Source organism: Manis pentadactyla, chromosome 5, assembly GCF_030020395.1.
Source record: "Manis pentadactyla isolate mManPen7 chromosome 5, mManPen7.hap1, whole genome shotgun sequence".
NCBI lineage: Eukaryota > Metazoa > Chordata > Mammalia > Pholidota > Manidae > Manis > Manis pentadactyla.
The window spans coordinates 122,961,076-122,978,725 of NC_080023.1; the positions used below are offsets into that span (position 1 = coordinate 122,961,076).

The window sequence follows — 17,650 nt, forward strand, 5'->3', positions numbered from 1 at the left end:
GCTCAGTGATACTGGAGAGGTACAGGGAGCTGGGCCATTGTAAGTAGTTTGCATTTCATTCTAACTGCAGTGGAAAGCCTTTGAAAGGTTTCAGCAGGATGGTGGCATGGTCTGTTTCACTATTTGAAGAGATCCCTCTGGTTGCTGCGTGAACAGGGGACTGGAGAATAAGAGGTGAAGGCAGCACAACCACAGTGTGTCTTTCTTTCACACAGCTTTCCCTGAGGCTCCTCCCAGAGACCCTGGCCCTCCTCCTCACATCTCCTGGGCCAGAACTGGCTCTAGGGAGTCAGCTCTAGCTGCAAGGGATTCCTGAAATGTGAATATCATAGGCACAGGAAGGCAAGGGAAAAATGGCTTATGAATGGCTTTGGGGGAGCCAGTCCAGTGTGTGCCATGGGGGTCATCTGCTTTATACTTAAAACAGGCCTGTGAAATACATGGAACAATTTTTATTAGACTCATTTAGAAAGGGGAAAAAACACTAAAGGGCACAAAGCTTGAGTCCTGGTGTTTTGACCTCAAATTGAATGTGCTCTTCTCACTACCTTTCATTATTCCAGGCCCTGTAAAGGCTGACCTGGTCACACAGGGGCTGGGGTCCACCAGTGAACTGTTCTCCCACCTTTGAGTCCCACGTCCAGAGTACCTGAACAACTACCATGGCTGAATGGGCACTGGAGGGATGCCAGATTGTCAGTCCAGGCAATGAGAAGAGAACCTAAAATAACAAATGGGGCCTTTAGTTATACTAGGAAATAATGTTCAGTGAAACAGAATGATAAGATGTAGTGTGTGTACCCCAGGGGATGTGTGGGAAGGACATTTGAATTGTGTGTTTGTAAGGATAGAGATGAGACAGATATAGAAGTTCAGCATTTAATTAGGAATTGCCACTGGATGTCAGACAGGCACATGCTTTACCCACATGGATTTCAGGTCTCTTGATTTTACAATCTGCACTGTGGGGAGGTTGACAGCAGCACCCTCACTAGTCGTTCACTTTCAGAGGGTTGTGATAATATTGGTTTACCAATGCTTGGTTAAGTGCATTTATAGTAATGTTACCTTAAATGGTAAACTCTTTATAATTCTTGGTAGTGAGATGGGGAGTATCATGGAAATTCTACTTGGAAAACAATGCTCAATAATGGAGATATGTACATATATCTCTCCAATGGAATGGTAGCCAGAATGTGACATTATAGATTATATATGGTGTGTATTCAACATAGGTACCTTTTTCCAGATTCATGGGCAATCTCTTTCATGCATTCTTAGTGCATTTTTTCTTTTAACCAATTAGGATGGAAATCTTTCCCAAGGAATTACACACCATGATGTTTTCAACGGTGAAAATTAAGTGAGATAATGGAAAGTACTCAGTACAATGCTTGCTGCATAGTCAACATTCAATAAACTATACTATTTTTACCCCAGAAATTCACTGAAAGCAACAGCAGGCTGGGTGGATGTTTATTCACCTGTCCGGCTTCTTCCCAGAGGTTACATCTGGAAGCATTCATTATGTTGGGCAATTTTCCTTTGCTTAATGTTTTTCCTGGTCTTTAGAGAGGCTCAAAACCTGGATATTTTGTCAGCACATAATGTATGAATAGCTCCACCTTTCAGGACAGATTCATTAACCAAACTTCCAAGACCAGAATCAAAACCAGAATCCTAGGTTGGTCACAGATAATGAAGAATATGACTGTCACATCTGATCATGTACTAGCATGATCAGAGTATTTTTTTCCTGGAGGCAGACTGCTTTGGTGAGCAAGGAAACAAGGCAAGGGGAGCTGTCCTTTTTATGTATGTGGTGTGTAATGCATTGGATAGATCCATCTTGCAATAGGGATTGGTTTGCTAATGGGCCCAGGAAATTCAAGGAAGGCAGTAACTTGGGCAGAATTAGGACAGTATTATTTGCCTCTGAGACATTTGCTTTTTTATATGTATAGAGTTATACCACCTTATTTACATTTTTTATTTAACTTTATTGTGAAGATTTTGAAACATAAAAATGCAATAATGACCCTCCATATATCCATCACCCAGCTTCAACCATTATCCACACACACAGCCAGTCGGGTTTTATTCACATCCCCATCCACTCCCCCAACAACCCCCAAGCGGAATTTGAAGAAAATTGCAAACATCCTGATTGCTTTTAAATATATTTTATCAGATTAAGTCCTGCTGGTTTGAGTAATTTTTTTATCCCTGCTCCGATTTTAAAAATGACTCCCAGAGAGTGATTTTTGAGTTCTTGGGAGATGCATATGTTCCAACAACAATTTGCATTATTATTTGGCAGAGAATATTCCACTTAGCTTTATCTTTTCTTAATTACACAGGAATATCATTCTGAGATCACTTGTAGGATTGTATTATAAAGCAGAAATGCCAGACTTTCTGTGTTCTACCACGGGGACCCACTCTACATGCAGGATCTCTGGGATTGGGGCCTAAAAATCTGCATGGTTAACAAACTCCCAGATGATTCTGCCCGCTGGAGTCAGAGAAGCACTGGCTAAGAATGCTGTCAGAGATTGTTGAGGTATGTAGGTTTTGAGCCATGGCGAAACCTGGAAAAGAGACTTCTAGAAAACCAGCTGCATTTTTCTATTGCTTCTTCCTCCCCTCCCTCTTGCTGGCTTTTGCATCTCACTGGGCCAGAGGCTTTGAGGCTGGGATCTGATGTTTCATGGTGGGTGATGTCAGGGTAGTTCCACAGAGCAAAGCGCATGATATTTGAAATACTGGCTGATCGAAAGTCCCGTGCTTTCAGGTTTCTGGCTGTGCTCCTCATAGCTGTGGGTGGTGTAAGTCTTACCTAGATATGTGGTGCTCCTGCACACACGCACGCACACGCACACACACACACACGCACACGCACACATGCACACACCCACACATGCCAAGCGCTGTATTTTGAATAGCTCTACTAAGTAAAGAAATTTCAAGAAAGTTCTCTAATATCTCCATTCTATTGGAATAAACGATTTTCCTTTTTTTAAATGAATTTCAGTAGTTATAGAATGAACACAATTTCCCCCAGTGTATGTCTCATGCTCTTGGTAAGCTTGAACATGACTCCATTTTTTATTCCAAGCTACTTAAGATTTCCTCATTTTGGAGAAACTGTATTCCCTCGGCTCCAGCTCAGTGCCAGGTTCTGGAGTCTAGAAGAAACTCAGAAAGCTGCTCATTGGAGAAGGTATCTACACACTTCTATTTAATTCTGTATAATCTGTACATATGGTTAACTAGAAGGTAACTTCCCCTGGTGATCAATGACTCTTTTACCATACCATCCATGTTTGACTCTTTAAAAAGAAAAAAGAAAAATAAGTGATAGGTCAGGGAAAATAAGATTAGATTAATTTAGGACAAAGGAACTCATAAGCTACATTTTTCAGAAAACTGTGCTCTAGCCAGATGGAGATTTTAAAGAGCAATAGGACATAAAATGCTTTTGTTTGTTTAAAAATGTACAAACTTTGCTCAACTTAGTTCACTGTAAGCTCCAAAAGTGCTATGAGCCCTTTTGAAATGTGGGCTTATTTTAAAAATTGAAAAGCTCTGGAAATGTTGTCTTCATTTGGTTGGTCAAAGTACAACCTCAAGAGAGGAATAAACATAAGCCCAGTGTTCTTGTTTGCTTTTAAAATATATTAAATCATCTGGTGAAGTTCTTTTTGCTTTGTATTTTCATGTCAGTATGTGAACAGTATGTGGATAAGTCCTCACCACTAGAGGGAGCTGGACCATGAAAAAATTAATAAGTTGCTTGGATAAGGAAATAAATAAAAACTGGGAGAAAGCAAGTGATTTCAGGCAAGACCCTCAGTATTAGCAATGGTGACAGAAGATATTTTCTTCCTGAGTAATTATTCCATTCTTGAATTTCTCAGATCAAAAATCAGAGTTGGCCTGATTCCTTACTTCTTAATGTATTAAGCATATCTTTTTATTCTGGTCCTTTGACAGCTGGGGCCTTGCTGACTTTGGGCTACCACTTCCTAGAGGTAGCAAACAACCTGTGTCTTTCCAACGCCAGCCAACAATGCAGAGCCCTTACCGCAACCTGCGGCTTCGTACAGGCTCTAGCACTGCTGCCCCAGGGCCAGGCACCAGAAAGCCGCAGGCAGCCCCTGTGCCCCAGGCCCACTGAAAGGATCCAGGTCAGCCAATCCTAAACCTGCCTTGCTTGCTCCTCCTCCCAGAAACCGCAGCAAAGGCTCCTGCCCACATTGTGCCCCTCTCCCCCTGCCTCATGACAGACCTGGCTGTGTCCCTGTGGGCCTCCTCCTCTTGGGAACTCTGAGTGAGCAACTGTCATTTCAGTGGCACTTGTCTCGTGATATGTTGGCCTCATCATACCTGAATAATAATAAAAGCTGTGTTAAAAAATACCCAACCCCGTATCTCAGTAGATTCTATTCTTTTAAGGCATATCCAAGACTCAACCACTTCTCACTGTGGCTCCTTGGGTGGCCCCCCACCCCCTGCAATCACCTGGAACCCCAAGACCCACCCCAGTCTGCTCTCCACTGCAACACCAGTGGTCCTGTTGCACAGGCAAGCTGGTCCTACAGCTTTTCTCTTCAGAGCACTTCAATTGAAGGGCTAAGAGCAATTAGAATTTTAAAGGCAATTTGGAACCTGCAGTAAACCAAGTTGAACAAAGCTGGTTTTTAAAAACAAACAATAATATTGTACATCTTTGGTTGACTTCCCATGACACTGTGAGTTAAAAGGGAGTCCTTAAAATGGCTTTGGAGGCCCCTATGAAATTGGAATCTTGCTCCCCCTCTGAGGACCTCACCTCGTGCTCTCTCCTCACCAGCTGCCTTGGCCTCCCTCCTGTTCGTGGACACTTCACACCGCCCCCTCTCAGGGCTGGCCTTGGAGCTTCTCCCCAGATGCCCTGGTGTGTGCTCTCCCTTCCTTAGTGAGGTCTCCCTGCTCTTGCCCCTGCATCCCTCTTCCAGCTCTCCTCATGCCCTGCCTCGCCCCACAGCACTCACCTGGCCCATGCAGCCATTCCCTGGCTGCTCTGTGACCAGGGTCCCCATGAAAATGTAAGCTCCCTGAGGTGGGGTCTTTGTTTTGGTTTACTGCTGATTCATTCATATTGTAGGACAGTGACTGCTACATGGTAAAGCTTAATAAATATGTATTGAATGAATGAGCAAACTGAGAACATGATTTTAAGAAAAGACTCTAGCTCAGTCATTATCACATCAAATATTTGGAGAATGCTTTGTAAGTATTGCTAAGGTGCACTTACTGGTCCCTAAAAGTCTGTCATCTAAGTGGGAGAGCTTGAAGTTTCATCCATTAAACAACCAAGGCTATGCACTGTATACCCTGGAATGGCCTGTCGGTATCCATGTGGTGCACAGAAGGGGCTAGTGAAGGCAGGTCCTGAAGATACAGGCCAGCTTCCAGGGCAGGGCATCTGTGTTGAGGACTTCTTGGAAGGAGGCAGGCTTTGTCTGGAAAGGTGGCAATCCTGAGCAGTAGGGACACAATTAGTGAGCCTGCTCCATGGGTCAAACATTCAATCTTTTTTCATTTTTTTCAGGTATCGTTATTGGTGTATTTCACAAATAAGGAAAGTGAGGCACAAAGAAGTTATGTCACACAGGTAGATCATGGCAAAGCTGGGATTTCAACCTAAGATGATTTACTAAATTTCTCCTAACCATTAGCATATACTAACTCCCATTTATTCATTCATTCATTTATTCAAAATGAGTGCTTACTAGGTACCAGATGTTAAGGATTCATCAGTGAGTGAAACAGACTAAAATCCATGCCCAGCTGGAGCTGACAGTCCAATGGAGGAGAAAGATAATAGGCAAACATGTTAGATAACTAAATTATGGAGTAAGTCAGATGGTGCTAAGTGGTGTGGAGGGCAAAGAGGAAGGTAAAGTGGTTTAGAGAAGCTGCGTGGAGGAGGGTGGTCAGGGAAGGCCTTTAAGTGCAGACTGGGAGGAGTTGGGGCAGGAAGCCATGTGGCGATCTGGAAGAAGGCTTGCATAGGAAGGGGGCAGTGCTGGGTCAGACTAAGGAAGAGGTACTCCATCTTTCAATCCCAAAGCAACTGCATGTTGGCAGGTTTTAGCCACATTTGCTTGAATACAGTCTAAAGAGCAGTGTCACACAGAAAGTGGTAAGGCTGATTAAAACCAGTCTGACTCCAGAGCCCAGGTCCTTTCCTCTACATGACCCTCCCGAGGGCCACCAAGGAGGCAGGAACAGTGAAACCTCAGCAATGAGAAAGCTGTTTGTGGTGGAGGTGAGGAATGAGAAATAAGATGGTACAGAGACACTAGGACAGAAACCCAGGCAGAGTGTGGATGTTCTGGATTGGAGCAGAAGGTGGTGAGAATAAAAGTGTATGAAGCTGCTCTGGGTACCAAATGGATTGGACCAAGGCAGCACCCTGGTCTGAGAGATCAGTTGATAGGTTGGCTAAGTTAATGATCAAGGGGAAGAATGACTAAGGATATTAGCAGATGGCCTGAACGGGCATCATGAGGCAGTGAAGGGCAGGAGAGAGGGCTCCCCTAAGTGTGTTAAGGGAGCAGCCTGGAGCCCAGCCACCTGGCTCACCTGGCTCCATACTCTGCCTCTACCACTTCCAGGTTAGTTAAGTGACAGTGTTACTTAACTGCAAGTTACTTGATATCTTTATGCTTCAGTTTTCCCCTTTGTTCAATGAAGTAATATCAGTACCTATAACATATGGCTCTTGAGAAATAATCTAAAAATTTTAAACTGCCTTCTAAATGCTACATAGTAAATATATCTTTGTAGTACTTCTCCTACACCCACTACTGGAGAATTCTCTAAATTGATTTGAATTAATTTAAAAAGCTATTCATTTAAGGAGAAACACCTCCTTTCTTCTCTGAAGAAAATAAAACGAAACCTGTGTGGCATATGAGGCAGACACTGTGGGTGGTCAGCCCAACCGTCATTTCTCCTTGCTTCCTTGCTGGGAGAACCCAGCTTTGTTCAGTCTATCCACATTTTTTCACAGTCATATGCTTCACTCAGATAATCATGGTGCTCCCATGCATGCTCTTTGCAAGTCATAGGTTTAGGTTTCCTCCTTGGTGGAGACCATAGAAGTGAAACCTAACAAACTCAGAATGAACGTTGCAGAGCAGAAAGATAAAAAAGACTTAGTTGAGCTGCTGGATTAACCAACTCTAGGGTCACTCAACACATTTTGTTATGTGAGATAGCAAGTCTTTATTGTTTAAGCTATACTGAGTTGGTTTTTATGTTTTTGAAGCTGGAAGCATTCTGATACTTGAAGTAAAAATTTGGTAGCAATCTAGATGAATCAATTGAACTTTTTCTATGTGGTTTTCACAAAGAAACTAAACTTTAAGAAAAACATAATGCATATTAATATATTGCAGGGGAGTTAGCATTATCTTTTTACATGAAAGGCAATAATTGTTTTCTAAAATATGGGCAGAGCTTTCTTGTTGAACAGCCCAGATCAGCCAGATGCTGAGTTAATGTCTACTGCAGCAGAAAATCTTCCTGAATGACTTTTACCTAATTCTAGAGATGACCACTGAAGTAATTTCAAGTCCAATACAAACTAGCAGGCTCAACAGTTTGGAACATTAAAACCTAAAGGCAGACATTTAGTAACTGAGACAAAAATAATTTGGTCTCAATCTTCCTCACATTACCTTATTCAACAACCCTTGAATCTGCACCAAGTTAACCTATGAAAACTTGCCTGATCCTTCAGGTTGAGAGTTTAGCTTCTTAGACTCAACCCAGTTTGCATTAAAATTTTAATCTCACTTATCTCTCCCCACCAAGAAGGAAGAATATTAATGGTGTGTATTAATGGTTGAAACTCTGCCTTGAAGACACAGCTAATGGGTGCATCTCCATCCACACGGTGAAGCTGACCCAGCATCAGTTTGGATTTAGTAATCCCACCGCTTCCTTCCTTCAATGGAAGGAAATGTGGTAAGATCAAGAACTGGGCAGCTGAGGGAGGTAAAATAAAGCAGGAGGTCTCATTATCTGCTTCTGCCTCATGTAGCTTGGCCCAGCTCACCAAAATTTACTACTTTGGGCCCTGAGCACAAGGACCAGCTAATAGCAAAACACTATTTTTATGCCCCATGTCACTGATTTTTGTTCTTTTTGTTCTTTGAGAAGATTGTAGGGGAGAGTTTGGGAATGTTTACCACAACATGTAACAAAATTCCTATAGCTTCTCTCAACCATGAGTTCAAGTTTCCCATCCTTCACATCTTTTCCCTGATCATCTCATTTACATTTAATACCCTTAATATTTATGTAGTCAGTCAGTCACCTTTGGCTGATGTGGCTAATTTTTCTGGATTTGTGGGTGCATGTGGAGTCGTGCCAAATATACAACAAGCTCCCAACCTTTCTATGCCCCTTCTTAGGTCTTACTCTGATGCTTTGAAAGTGATAAATGGTTAATAATATTTTTAAACAACTTAAAATATAAAGTTTGCCTAATAATTTAAATATACAGGTAGACATATCATAAGAAAAACGTTGCTGCCTTTCTGCCCTAGATGGCCAAAGGAAGACAAAGACAGATGATTGTATATTTTGTTTAATACTTGCATTGTTTCTATAGCGCAATTATAGCAATCTTTAAATTTACTTTCATTACAAATATTTGTCAAGTTTTGTTTCAGAAACATTTTCCCTACTCTCTTGCACATGCACCCAGACACACTACAAAAAACTCATTCATCACACAGCAAAGGCAAACATTTTTCATGTAAACATCTCTCATTAATTTCCCATAATTTAAAAAAATCATAGAATTATAGATATTGAATAAGGCTCAGAGATTTAGTTCAAATTCCACAAAAGACCAATCAAAGATGCTCATTAACTGTGATGGGGTTACTTTTGGTTGCAATAAATGCTGAAAGCGTACCCCTGGCTTACAATCCTTAAACATACCTCACAACCTAATAAATGCATTTCAGGAGAAAAAAAGAACATAGAAAACCCAGGAGGAAAACTTTTGAAGTAGGGAGCACAGAACCGTGAACCTAATTCCTTCCATGATAAGCAGGCATTACAAAGTCCCTGAAATTCCCCAACACATGAATTCACACTATAATTATAGTGACCTAAAATGTAACCAAGGTGATATGTTAAGATATATTGGCATGTGTGTACATATTGCTAGTATACACAGTGAAAATTTGTCATAATATTTATCATTTCATTATATCCAGGACCAAAATGGAAAAGAAACCCAACCCTCTCAAGTTGAATGTCATTATAAAGGAGTGTTCTAGTGATATCAGGAGAGTTGGGAGGTTTGTTCTAGGGATGTGATTGGTCTTGATATTAAAACGACTTCTAACAATGGTGTGTGTAAAGTCACACACAGAGGAAGCAAGGATTAGCCTTATCTGAGGACGTCTCTCTCTGGTTGGAAATTGGATGCTTTGGTGCATAGTCTCCCAGAGCTGAGACAGGAAATGCACTGTGCTGAGAAACAGGCCCCTTGCCAGCTGCTCCCTCCTCCTTCCTCTCTGTGAGGTGAAGGTCAGGAGGCAGGCCTGCTGGCAAAACCGTGAAGTCCCACCCTGGGGTCTGAACCCCAGCTCCACTGTGGGCAGCCTCCCTGACATGTGTGACTAGGCAGTAAGGGTGGCGGTTGATGGCGGCCAGCAAACCCATTTCCAAGGGTCACATGGCCATATCTGGCTTCTGATTCTGCTGCCCTGCAAATAAATTGTGCTCTGGATAACTGCACCAGTGTCTCTAATGCCTCTAATTCACTCCTTGGCCCCCGAAGGCCCAGAGTGATGTCGCTAAAAGGTGGACACACACCTCCACGAGCACCTAACTCACACCAGCAAGTGGCTGAGGCACTGGGGAAGCCTACACACTCTCTCCATGTCAGGTGCAACAACGCAGGGAAGTTGCCATGAGTCAGAGTGATTTGTAGGCTTTTGATTTTTAAAAATCAAAATTGATCTGCATTGTATCTCAATAGACTCATAATTCTCACCAAAAATTTTGTAATTTGTTTAAATAGCACTGGAATAACTCAACTTCATTTAAATATATTCATTCTACCATGAAAATATTTCATACAAACATCTATTTACATACAAACACATTAAAATTTGTGAAAAGGGTTTCCACCCCTGTGGTTGTATGGCTTGAAATAGTTTCATTGCTTTGAATATGTATGCACACATTTGGCAAAATAAAACTTAAAATTTAGTTTTTTAAAAATGAAAAACTGATTCCGAGGATCCAAATTCCTAAAGGGAAAGATCACAGAAAGAACAACCTACCAGAGTACATCAGGTAGATGTAAATTTGATATATTTTGTGAACCTTTGATCTGTGGCAAGTAAACATTACAACTATCAGTCTGGCAACATAGTTTTGCTTGTTCTTCTAAAATAAAAGATGCCTGGATTCTAAATCACTACTCTTAAGACAGAAACTTGAGGCAACTGTTTTAAAATAAAGTAAAGCAAAACTACTTTCAGTGATTTAAAATTTTATATATTAAAGGAAAGTTTCTAAAGTGCCACATACTGTCTCACTGAGAAGACAACGCTGTTCACAGTTACTGCAATTGTAATAGTTACAATCAAATGTTGTAAATGGTTACACTTGCCTTCATGGTGGCCTTTCCAGATCGTTGATGATAAGTAACGTTTTTCAAGTGTGAAGAACCCTCCCGAGGGTAAACAAGTTTAATTACAGCCCCAGACAGGTTCAAAGAGATCTTGAAAAACCAATTTCCCTCTTTATTTCTCAGGTAGCCCCGGGCTGAGGCAGGTCAACTAAGAACAGGTGCTACAAAACTCGAGTCTGCCTTGCCTGTTGCTTTTTACTCGTCATTCCTTTGTGTCGGAAATTCAGCCCTGACAGTTGTTTTTGTTAGTCCATTCAAATGTCCATTTGGGGACATATTCTTACAGATTAGTTCCTATTCCTAGCTCTAACACAAGATAATATTTCATCATAGAAAAGCTGCTAAGGAAAGATCTAGGCATGCAGGAGTTGGACTGAGGCAGCTCTGCGTGAATCTCCTGAGACTGGCGTCATGCACACCCCCAGAACCAGCCATGTTTTGGGAGAGCATGAAGTTACTTCTTACCCACCACGTGGAATCTTCCCACATCTGTTGTGATTACTACGCTGCAGAAACTCCCAGATTGGGTGTTTTCTGCCATGCTTCCTTCCACACACAGCGGATGGAAAGATTCAGTAGAAAAATACAGCCAAAGCGTCCCCTCTCAGACTTTGGCTCAAACAAGGAATAAGCCCTTACTTCCTCACCCATTAATTCCTGATGGAACTTCAACCTCTTGACTTCTTTACCTACCTGCACAACACAGTGAATCTCAAGCCCAGCTCTGATTCCACAAGACAAAGCCTTACATTTGGGAATGTGTGTATGTGTGTGTGTGTGCGCGCGTGCACGTGCCTGCACGGACTGGGGGCGCAGAGAGAGCAGGAGCGACAGAGCCAGCCAGCCAGAGTACCTAATGAGTGGTAGACTCAGGGCTCTGACGGGCACACACAAAGCTAGGGAGAGGTACTAGGAAGAGGAGAGAAGCTCAGAACAGGGAAAGAGAGAAGGGAAAGGAGTGGGAGAGATGTTGTTTCCCAGGCATTCCCACAGACAGGAGAAAAAAGGAAAGAGATAGGACACGAGAAAGAAGAGCCAGAAGACAGAGGAGGAGAGGAGGGAGAAAGAGAGGCACAGCTTGGGTGTATTGTTTCCTTGGATTTGTTGGAAGGTCATGGACACGCTGCTGAGTTTTAAACTCGGTGTTTTCATTCAATATCTAACTTGACAAATGGATTAGTTGGTTAATCACTACTTACAACTCTTCAATCCCTTACATATAAAAAAGAAAGAGAAAGGAAAAATTCCGTTTGAATGGGGCAATTAAAGTAGCCCATTAGGACAGAAACTACACTCCCTTCAGCTCACCAAAACAGTATCACCGTCAGGAATGATACCATTCAAAGCATAGTAGCTGCACTGGGAGGTGTGACTTGCACCCTACTCTCCCTGCCCTGGCTCCACAACCTAGCTGACTGGGGTTAATTAAAGCCATCTTTCTCCTGAAACAGTCACTCAGTCTGGGATGAGTTTGAATTAAAGCACCCGTCAGAATACAAGTCCCAAGACTCTGCCCATCTGTCACAGTTTATAGAATGGTCTCTTTCTACAGAATAGAAGCTTTCCTATCCTGGTGCCTTTAATCTAAAAACTCTATTCAGTTCCCTTTGTGGCAGACCTTTCTGGCAGCCCCAACAACTTCTCCTGTGTGAACCATCAGCTTATCTCCCTGAAATCATGGCCACCACCTAGCTGCACGGCTTGCTGGGCCACCTGCTCTGGCACTGCTGAGCACAGGGGAGCTCCAGGAAGCCTGCCTGGTGTTGCAGAGAAGGGATGGGCTGCTTCTGTCTTGAGGGCTGAATCCTGTGCCCAGGAGCCACCTGAACTGGAAGTGTGAGCAGCCCAGGATCAAGCACTTTTGTTAAATTCTTCCTAAGAGTAATGTGTAACGGACAAGAAATAGCAAACTTCCTTCTGCCTGTCTTTCCTCTTCTATTACTCCCAGCAAGCCTTCTCTACTCAGCCAGCGTTCACTATCAGCTATAGCTTGGAAGGCTTTCTCTCTTTCAAAGCCCAAACTGGCTCAGGTGATAGGTGCCCCCGCCGACAGTTGCGGGTCAGAGCAGCTGCCTCTCTTCAGCCCTCCCAGTTACATCACCGAGGCATCCAAAGGACATGGCTATGGCATGTGGGGAGGGTGCTTACAAAACCCCCAAACTCTAAGGATTCATTCAGAGCAATCCCAGTTCCATTACATACCTAGCTAGCTAAACTAAAAAACAGGGTTTTTCTCCTTATTTCTGCAGTTGTGATTACACATGGCTTGCAAAATGTCTGAAATGCTACAGGCATCATGGCTTTTAAACTCTACAGGTGTTACTTTTCATTCACAATGCTTGGAAGCAGGTGAGTGCCTTGAAATACGATGAAGAGTTTTAGCATTGTGGTTTGATTTGTACCTAGTGATCAGTATGTCTCTCTTAATAGTAGCGACTAAAAAAAAAAAACCCCGAATTTGAATTCTGTTAGAATTCAAATTTGTTATTTGACTTTTGAATTCGATGCACTTTGCCAAAAGCCAGACTGCTCTATGTTATGTAGATTTAATGTGTACCCAGGGAGAAAAAAAAAATTACTGCACAAATATTTTGAAGATATTGCAAAATTGTTGCAGTTACTGCTTAGAAATACTAATTTTCCTCTCTTCTTTTTTAAAGTATATATTACAACTCTTCCATAACTTAATGCAAACAGAGAAAATTCATTTCTTCTCACATCTTAAAGCAAAGATATCTTTGTTTACATGCGAGAGTAATAATTCTGTAATAATACCCTGGCCCTATGAGCCAGTTCTTTATATTAGGACATAATAATGAAACAATGATACAGAAAGAACCAGAGAGACCTACACAGTGGCACTGACACGAAATCCATTTGGAAATTTTCTCTTGTAAAAGATACCTAATATAGAGAATAGGACCAAGGGGTGAATCACATGACTCAAAAAATGGAGCACTGTTTGCTAGGAAAAAACAAAGCCATTCTATTGCAGGATACAGATCAAAGGTTAAAAGGCAAATTATACTACATTTAGAGAATAAAAATGTAGTACTTCTCTATCCTCCACATGGCACACATCCAAGTGTGATAACACACTTTGCATTGGCCATAGGAAAAACATCATGGAAAAATCACTGACTAAAAATGGCTGAAAAACCCCCTTTTCCCTTTTTCAGTCCAGTCATTTGGCATCTCCGAAGGTGGTACAGATTTAGCCTGGAACCACCCAAGAACATCAGGCTGATTTATGTCAAGTGCTCTACAGTCCCTCACAGTAGGACATTGTTGCAAGGCTAGCTAATTTTAAATCTGGTATGAGTAATAGAGTCAAACCTAGTTAGTATGTGAGAAAGTTGTTGCTAACGCGGAGAGGATGTGACGTCACAGCATGAGCAGTCCCTGGTTGTCCCTTGTCGGATAAACGTAGTGCATAGATCCAAGTTTCTGTCCCAGGTCTCCGAAGCCCAGAGCCAGGCCTTTCACTTCTGCTGGGTGGCCTGGAAGGCCTTCAGCTCCACCTGGTACCACTCGGGGGCTTCAGGTCCGCTCTGCCCAGGGGGGCTGTGGTCATAGCCGTAGGCAACGGTGAGCTCCTCGTCAGCTTCCACAGCGCGGAGTGTGCGGATGCATTTGATGGGCCCAAAACGGGGGTGGACAAACCTAGACATCAAGATGCGCACAGTCAGGCCTGGGCCAGACCAGGAGCACAGAAGCGAAGGCTATCAGGGCTGATGCAGGAATCACCCACAAGCTCTCCCCTGGACATCAGGGGTAGGGCCTCAAAGTGGGGTCCCTACATCAGCTAGCCAAGCCTCACTTGGGAGTGTGCTCGCCATGCAGAATCTCAGCCCTGCCTCAAACTGCTCGACTGTACTCTGTACTTGAACAACCCCCCCAGGTGATTTATTCGCACATTAAAGTTTAAAAAGGCACTCCTCTATCTTCTTCGTTGTGCATATTTATCACTTTATTTATAAGCCAATAATCACGTCAACAATAAAAATCCGTCCTTAATGAAAAATCGGATCCAAGGCAGCCTGTCAGCATTTCAGCTCAGCTAGCCTGTAGCATCAGGTTTCCTGGCTGCATTTTGTGTAGAAGGTTTCACCAGGGTACTTCTGGAATTTAGGAAAGAGCCCTGTGGATTTTCCAAAACAAAATTAAAACCTCTGTATTCCCCCCTATACCAATAGAAGAAGTATGACTTTCTAGCATAAAGGGAGATGAAGATTTCTTTCCAAAAGGGAAGTTCACACCTCTCTGCCAATGTGCTCCTTCAGTATTTCCCTGCGAAGCACCCTGTGAAGGGGACAGCCACCAGTTACTGAACGAGTCCTCTCAGGACCAGAGGCGAGGCTAACGTTGTGGCTGTGTTTCCTTCCGCTAAAGGCTCCACCTTTACATCTGCCTGCAGGAGAACAGGAGCTAAATAAGAAATGGACTTAGCTCACCTAACAGCTGCCGAAACCCAAAACGGGTGAATGTCAGACATTGGCTAGACGGAGATTAGCTTTATTTTTATATGCATCTGATCAAATCAATCTCATTCATTTTAGGTCACAATTTGAACAAAGGACATTGAGACACCAAATGGAAGGTTCCAGGCCCTTAGATTGGCACATGGGGCATGAGAGTAAGTACTTGGTGCTCCTTCTATTGGTGGTGGTTTAGGGATGTATTTTATAGGAGGCACAAAGTTACCTCATTCTCACTCCAAGAAGGCCTCTATGTCCCTACTACTTGGGCATCATTGTTCCTGGAAAGCATACTGGATGTGGGGTCAGAAGACTTTGGTGTAAGTCCTGGTTCCACACACTATTACTGCCTCCTCTTCATATCTCTGAACACAAAGCTCACCTTCGTGTCTCTGAATCTTATTTTTCTTATCTGCAAAATCACAGTAACAGTAGTGATCCTTATCCTACAAGAGTTGTTGTTTAGAGAAAATGGGGTCACAGATATAAGCACCTTACCCGGTGCCTGACACAAAGTGGGGACTCAACTGATATTAGTTACTGTGAATGTGAGCACGTGCGTCCGTGTGTGAGCATGCACATATATGCGCAGAACTCTCAGATGGTGCTCCATCACAGAGGAGATCCCTGGACCAGGGATTCAGGAATTCCTTATTAAAATCACAACTATTTGTCTCTAAATTAAAATATTTCATTAAAAACACACTCCTGAAGTGGAGCTCTAGTTAATCTTGTACACTGAAAAAATCGCAGAAGAAGCCTAAGATTTCTCTTATAATCCTCTTGTATTTTCATTTTCCTGCCCACTATCATTATTTTCAGAGTAGAAAAGGGTCAGAGTAAAAAGAAAGAACTCAATTTTAGGTGTTGGTTCTTCAAGGTGGCACTGAGGCACAATGGCTGAGGACACTTAGCCAGCCATTCTGACTAAGACCTGAATTGCCTGTCTTCCATCTGGGATAGTTACAGCAGGTGCCCCACAGAGTTTCAGGGAGGGTTGAATGAGATGATACATGAGATGTCTTTAGCACAGCAACAGTCCGGAGTAAGAGCTCAGTAAATGTTAGCTGTGCAATTAATTAGCCCTTGAACCAAACCTCTGCACCTAGGTGTTTGGCCCCTTGTGACATGTTACCTATATTTATAAATGGAGAGTAGTTCTTCTCTGTCTGTCCATTCAGCATTTTGTATTAGGTTGCAGTTAAAACCACTTACATGGGTGTTGCTTTGTTTACATTAAAGTGTGCATAATAATACCAATGATTTTGGCAACAAATGAAAACCATGAATCAGTACCTGAATTTTACATGTGATTATTATTCAGGTAGTGTTCCTGTTACCCCAAATGACTCATTCATCACATTGGACTTGAAGCAAATAACCCCAGAAAGTACAGGGACTTGATTTTGCACAAATGGTTCCATCTCTTGTGCTCTCTTCTTTTGGGTGAGAAAAATCATGTCAGTGCAATACAATCACAGAGCTAATTTGTTTCAAAAGAGCAGTCTAAGTAGCTTTTGTTATTGTTGGTTTACCACCCTTTAAAAAGTTGTTTTTAAGCTGCTTGCATCTTAGAATGATGCTTTGGCCTAATTCACATTGGCCAGGAGAGCCTTGGAGTTAATAAGAGTGTCAGTTTCATTTCACATGACACATGACCTCTGCCATTTCTGCCCGCCCTTTAAGCAGAAGTTGCAGCTTCAGTACTTGTTACTGGCTGCCAAGGAGAGCGAGTCACTGCCAGAACAATTTTTAAATTATCACAGAGATGCAACAGGGGATGTTCAAATTCTAGCAATTTTCCTAAAGATTAAATGCACATGATTTGATCCTGCTTATGTTAACAAGCAATTGGACAGAAGGACTGCAAGTTATAACTAAGCAGAAAAGGTTGCAACGCAGCTCCTGGCTCCCAGGAAGAACTGGCATTGTCAGGCTGAGCTAAAGACAGCAATGACGATGATACACAGAATCCCAACAGTGTCCTGTAAGGAACAGAGATGCTTAACTTTGGGGGCACATGAAAAGTACTAAAATATTCATAGGGCTACCATATGGAAGAGAAATTGACAAAGTGCACAAGAAAGAAAGGGAGCTAGTTAGGGCCACGGGCCAGATGTGCCAGGGCTCAATGGAAAGAACTTTCTAATCATCAGAGCCCAAAAGCTAATTTCATAATATCTCTCTCAGTTTGTTCAGACAGCTACCTGTGTGGGTACCAATAAGTTCCCCATCAACGGAGCTTTCCAAGAAGAGGTTCAATGAGCAGCTGGAAGGGGAGGCTCAAACCCCAGGAGAGAGGTGGGATTAATTGATTTTTTAAAACAACAGCTTTGTTGAGATACAACATATATCATAAAGTTCATCCATTTAAAGTGTACAATTCAGTGGCTTTCAGTTGTGCAACTGAGCTGGAGCAGGGACATGGGACAAGCAGCTTGATAAATTTTTTCCT

The 17,650-nt window shown here is 42.5% G+C and overlaps 1 protein-coding gene across 2 annotated transcripts in view; it reads right to left on the reverse strand.

Moving 5' to 3' along the window:
- Positions 1-8,631: 8,631 nt before the first annotated feature.
- Positions 8,632-17,650, reverse strand: part of SETD7 (SET domain containing 7, histone lysine methyltransferase) — a 52,640-nt gene continuing 43,621 nt past the window's right edge. Inside the window, exon 8 of one of the 2 annotated variants that reach the window (XM_036929683.2) lies at positions 8,632-14,380. In XM_036929683.2, coding sequence (XP_036785578.2) covers positions 14,200-14,380 — 181 coding nt within the window. In that variant the 3' untranslated portion in view covers positions 8,632-14,199. The other variant, XM_057502628.1, reaches the window with a different exon arrangement.